The sequence below is a fragment of the Cavia porcellus genome, unplaced genomic scaffold (assembly GCF_034190915.1).
Source record: "Cavia porcellus strain 051 isolate PalLab524CR breed Dunkin Hartley unplaced genomic scaffold, mCavPor4.1 scaffold_25, whole genome shotgun sequence".
In the NCBI taxonomy this organism is placed as follows: domain Eukaryota; kingdom Metazoa; phylum Chordata; class Mammalia; order Rodentia; family Caviidae; genus Cavia; species Cavia porcellus.
This window is the reverse complement of record NW_026947508.1, coordinates 47,135,422-47,141,421: the sequence shown is the minus strand read 5'-3', so window position 1 is coordinate 47,141,421 and position 6,000 is coordinate 47,135,422. Positions and strand designations below refer to the sequence as shown.

General features: G+C 40.8%; 1 protein-coding gene across 6 annotated transcripts in view; it reads right to left on the bottom strand.

Moving 5' to 3' along the window:
* Positions 1 to 305: 305 nt before the first annotated feature.
* Positions 306 to 6,000, bottom strand: part of Zyg11a (zyg-11 family member A, cell cycle regulator) — a 49,154-nt gene continuing 43,459 nt past the window's right edge. For 5 of the 6 annotated variants that reach the window (XM_063236511.1, XM_063236508.1, XM_003463086.5 and 2 more), the window contains 3 exons: positions 5,443 to 5,504; positions 4,975 to 5,072; positions 306 to 995 (listed from right to left, as the gene is read on the bottom strand). In XM_063236511.1, the coding sequence (XP_063092581.1) occupies positions 817 to 995; positions 4,975 to 5,072; positions 5,443 to 5,504 (339 nt within the window). In that variant the 3' untranslated portion in view covers positions 306 to 816. Of the gene's footprint in view, positions 996 to 4,963; positions 5,073 to 5,442; positions 5,505 to 6,000 lie in introns of all 6 variants that reach the window. The other variant, XM_063236507.1, reaches the window with a different exon arrangement.

The following is a 6,000-nucleotide window of genomic DNA, read 5'->3' as shown; positions in this document are numbered from 1 at the left end:
TAAGTTTATTATGTAGTTGAGACTGGTTCTCAGAAAAGTTACCCCTTTTGTCCTCCATATTGGGTAAAAGCACCCCATGAAATGTCTGGCATTCTCTTCCTCCCATGTTGGCCATATGCCCCCCAAATTACAGCAGAGCATGAAGCAATGAGACCATCTCTGTATAATCCTCCCTCCACTGTTCTGGGTCCCCAGACTGTCACATTCACTTGGGCTAATTAATCAAGTTGCAGGAGAAAAGGTACAGACAGAACATTAAGACTGTGTTAAACATTTTCCCAACTCTCAAATGGAAAATATTTGGCATCTGTAAAAAATAAATTTTATTTTCCAACAGAAGTTTTGCATTCCAAATAAAATCTATGAGCATATTTTCTGGCAGTCTCATATAACCAGGAACAGCTGAAGAAACCAAACAGAACCACTGAAATTTCCCTACAGCTTTGGTTTCTCTTCTGGGTACACAAGTCCTGTGCATCTGACAAGCTCCTCTCTCACGCGGAGAAACTGTCCAAGGCCAGAGGAAACTAGCCCAGCTCTTCCAACACCAGCTCCCAGGTCTTCTTGGAGTCTCTGGCTTGATTTGTTCCAAACTACTGCTGAGGGTGCGTCCCCAAGAGGATTCCACCTTGACCTGGGGTTATGGCTAGCATACAAATCCAACGCTTTTATAACTTAACCAAAAATAATAGTAATAATAATAATAATAATCAACAAAAGGCTAATGAGACAGCCAACTCACACCTGGCTTCAACACTGAATTACCAACAGGGCGGAAGCCTGCTACTGGGCAACCGAGTTCATCTCTAGTGCCCCTTAGGTGCAGGAAGAGCACTCAACACGGTGTATCCGGTAGCTGGTGAAATGCATCCTGAAGTCCTCTAGGATGGACACCGCGAGCTGCTGTACCTGCGGGTTCGCCTGACCATGCGCCTGGATATCACACAGAAGCCGCAGTCCTCCTTCTTCACCCAACATCCTGCAGTACACGCTGGCTGAAAGAAAAACAAAGACAAGCGGCATTTTGAATATTCCCAGGTCAGCAGATCTCCCTTTACAAAGAAAAACTACAAAAGCTTTAGCTCTTTGAGGAATTAACAAGCAAAATTAGTTGATTCCAGAGATATTTGTCAAAACTTAAGAAATGCTTGGCTGGTAGGGTGAGAAAACAGATGATCATTTTCATGTTAACTTCCAGACCACTCTTAAATGCAGGGCATCGCACATGCACTGAGCTATCCCAAACCCAGTCTGCTCCAACACCTTCATCCCTCGGTACTTTGGCAAGACTCCAGCCCAAAATATAAAGAAAGGGCCAAGGGGCAGTTCAGTGTGAAGGCCCTATGTGCAACCCCAAGGACCACAAAGTAAGTAAATAAAGGAAATTAATATGAAAATCAGTCTAACCCCTCGGGGTACTTCACAGAAGCAAATACGAAATTGCTGAAGGGCCTAAATTGAGCCTAAAATAGATTTTCACCAGAAAATAAAACTTGTTAAAGGAGAGCTCATAAGAAGAAAGATTACACAGGGAAAATGTAATTTAAGCCAAAATAAGTAGATTAGAGTCAGGCCTGGTGACACACACTTGTAATCCCAGTTACATGAGAGACCAAGGCAAAAGAATTGACAGTTCGAAGGTAGCCCCAGCATAATGAGACAGTCTCAACTGTATCAGGGGAAGGGCAGGGTGTGTGTGTGTGTGTGTGTGTGTAAATAATTACTTCTTTTGGAGGCAGGATCTCACTGTGTGGTACAGGCTACCCTGAATTCACGGTACTCCTGCCACAGCCTTCTAAGTGCTGGGATTACAGGCATGCATTACCACAACAAAATAATTACTTTAAGGAAATAAAGGATAGGACCTGGTGTTTTCTTCTTTTGTGTTTTGTGGTACAGGGAATTGAAGCTAGAGGTATGACATCAATGAACTGCTTCCCCAGCCCTTTTTTATTTTCAGACAGGGTCTAGGTTGTCTAGGTGGGACTCAAATTTACAACCGTCCTGCTTCAGCCTGTCAGTGCTGGGATTATTCACATGCCCCATTGCACTCCACTAAGGACTAGCAGATTGGAAAAAGCAGCCAAGATGACACATATCTGATAGAAGTTCCACAAGGAAAGAACAGAGAAAATGAAGCCTTCTTTCTGAATTCTTAAATCAGGAACCAAAAGTATTAAGCAACATAAAAATATTTTCATGTTCAGGTCAGCTATAGTTAAGCTACAGAAATATTTTTTTCTCCCACATGCTGACAGAAAATAACTCTTACCCTAAAGCGTTATACCCAATCATGCTATTATTTAATAGAAAGAGTGGAGGGAGGGACTTCCATTGTATTTCAGTTAAAGAGACTTTTAAGAATACATCAAAGATTCTTTTTTTTTTTTTTTGTCTTTTTCCTTTTTATCGGTACCAGGGATCTAACTCACGACTGCCTGCTTGCAAGGCAGGCGCTTACGCCGCTGAGCTAAACCTCCAGCCCACATCAAAGATTCTGATGTATATCTACAGTCAAGAGATACCTACAGTCAGTGATACGCCTACCAATTCAGGAAGCTAAAGCAGGAACATCACAAGTCCAAGACCAGCCCCCACACCTTAGTGAGTTATCCTGTCTCACAGTTTAAAAAGGCTGGAATATGGGCTGGAGGTTTAGCTCTGCGGCATAAGCGCCTGCCTTGCAAGCAGGCAGTCGTGAGTTCGATCCCCGGTTCCGATAAAAAGGAAAAAGGCAAAAAACCAAAAAAAAACAAAAGAAAGGCTGAAATACAGCTTGTGGGCAGAGTGCTTACACAGTACACAGAAAGCCCTGGGTTTGAGCCCAGAATGAGGCAGGGGTCTTAGGTGTTACTAACAGGAATTAATATACAGGCAATCAACTTTCTGAAGGACAATTTAACAATGTCTATCTAAATTACAAACATTTATAACTTTGACTCAGCAATTTTCCAAGAATTCTAGATTAACTTACATGACTGCAAAATTTTGTATCTTATTTAACAAACACTATGCACATGCTACTGTTAATACTATGCTATGTCTAAATACTACTGTATTAGCACCGTTCTAAATTCTTCACAAGTATTAATCAACTTAACTGTCATAAACCCATACCAGGTAGGTACCGCTATGTCCATTTTATAGCTGAGGAAATGGAAGCACAGAGAAGCTCAGCTATCTGCTCAAGCAGACAATTTTTTTTTTAATCGGTACCAGGGATCAAACTCACGACCGCCTGCTTGCAAGGCAGGTGCTTATGCCGCTGAGCTAAATCCCCAGCCCCTCAAGTAGACAATTAGCAAATGACATAACCCAGGCCTCAGCATAGGTCATCTGCTTCTGGGGTCAACTGTGTTCATTACGACGCTGCTACTACCTGTGTATCTTTTTCTGTTTATATGTGTCTTACTTTTTATTTAAACCAAGTTTGTAACAGGACTAAGATTGGACACAACACCTAAGATATTTCATAATCTGATCTGCTTATATAGTGAAAAAGCCCTGAGCAATAAGTGGTGCTCACTGTGGGTCCCTGGGTTAGAGTCTTGTCTGTGACAGCTGCTAGCCATTGTAAACTCGGGCAAGTGATTCCCTGTGCTTCTCATAAATGACGATGACGATGATAATGCTGCCCTCTTTTAAATGAGCTAACTCAAGTGCTTCCATTATTGCCTGGCATCCAGTAAATATTCAACTAAGTTCTAGTTGTTACCACTGTTACAACTGAAAATACCAGGGCTGAGATGTAGCTCAGTGTGAGAGCACTTGCCTAGTAAGGATTCGATTTCCTGTACCACACCAAAGAAGAAAGGGAAAGAAACGGGAGGAGAAGGAAAAATTAGTCTGTTTCAGAGTCAGTTCTGATCCAATGCTTCCTTGTCTGTGCCATTCTCAGTAACGGAATGTTAACGGAATGCCAGTGCAAATTCTTAGAAACGATTTTTCTTTGTTAGGTTTTCTACTGTTTATTCTGTGAAATGAATGTTAGAATCATTTTCAGTCCCACATAATGCTTCTCCATTCACTTGAGTTGTACCATACCCATGAAGAATTCTAAAAACGACACTCAGTAAGTCTTTCCATCTTCGGGGCATGGGATAGCTATCTCATAAGTACTTCATTTTATTACATGATCTCTTATAAATTCCTACATAGGTCCTGTGATTTTTAATGGTTTAGGATTGACCCAGTGCTCTGGGCATGCTAAGTAAGCACTGTAACACAAAGCTGCAACCCTAAGCTTTTTATTTTATGTCAGGGCAGCATCTCACTAGGTTGCCCAGGCTGGTCCTGAACTTGTGATCCCCCTGCCTCAGGCTCCAAAGCATGCCCAGTTTCTTGTTATTCATTAAAGTTGTTTTTAGATGTTTTATGTTTTGTTGATAACATGAAATGCATCTTTTCCCTTAATTTTCAAGTTTTTGCTGATATTAGAAACAAGTAGGGGCCAGGGATATTGTTCAGCGGTGTAAGCACCTGCTTGGCAAGCACAAGGTTCTGAGTTTGACCGTCGGTACCAAAAACAAAACAAAAATAAAAATAAAAATAAAAATAGAAAACAGGTGGAGATGGGTGGGGTCACATATCTGTAATCCCAGCACTTAAAAGCTCAGGCCGGAGGATTACTATGAGTTTGAAGCCAGCCTGGGATATATAATAAATTTAACTAAGGCCAGTCTGGGCTTATAGTAAGACTTTGTCTCAAAGAAACAAAACAACAAATCACTATTGTTTTATACTTTATATATAGTCAATATGCTATGTAGTTTATGCTAAATAAGTCTCTAATTCTCAAAAGGTGCCTATTGGGCTTTCTAGTATAAAAAGAGTTAAGTTCACATTTAAAAAGTTAAGTTCACCAAAGAACAGAATGATATTTGGAGAATATAGGTAGACAGCTTTTGAAAACTCATTCATTATTCAGAAAAATAGCTGGGAAATTACTATTGTAACTACATACTGAACACATACGATTTTTACTGCAGACATGATACACAGCCCACAGCGCCCAGAGCTGAGCCACGGGTTGAGAGAAGTTGCCAAGGAGCGGGAAAAATGCCTTGAAGGATCTAAAAACATAAAAAGGTATTAATTCAGAACTCAGGAAGAGAAAAGTAAATTTCACCATTCCCCGCACAGGGTCAGTTCCTCACCAGGGCAGAGCTGTGATGCAGCTAAGAGCAGGTGCTCATGTAGCTGACTACATTCCGCATCGGACCCTCTATACACAGTATCTCATTTCCCCTCCATCCCGCACAGTCTCAGCTTCATTTCACAGCTGAGGAAACCCGGGTCTCATAGTTTCTCTAGAAGTGATTTTCACAGTATCACAAAACACAGGATTTTAACATGAGGCTGAGTGACACCTAATACTTGATCACTATATCAAGTACATCAAAGACAAGCTTTAAGAAAAGCACTACATCATAATAAAATTACCTGTAGGTCACCAGTGCTGACATCTTACATGTTGAGCTTGGCCACTTCTGGATGGTTGCATGCTATACTCCAAAAGACAGAAAGGAGAAGAAACCAAGAATTCAGAATTCTATTCGGCAGTGTAGAAAAGTTCACCACAAAGTTCATCACAGACTACTTGTGTCCATGTCGCTTATAACCACACATACCTGAATCAACATAACTCCTCAAATTATGGGGATGATTAAACAAGTCTACTTACAACCAATTATCAATTACCCATTTTATATGCAGAATATATGAACAAAGTAGAAAAATGTAACAAGGCAGGTTTTTTGAAGGCAGTAAACAGAGCATGCGTTTATCTTTTCTCTTTCCTTGTATCCCATTACAGAATAGTGTAGTAAAATGATTTCAGACAGAAGAAAGCTGACCACGGAGAACAAAGAACAGAATCCTGAGAGGATTAAAAATCTGGCACATAACTTTTCGGCTAAACAGGAGTTTAGTTGAGAGGATTAATGAATCAAAACCTGTATTACCTCCTCTCCTATCCATAACAGAAACTTCTGGACTAGG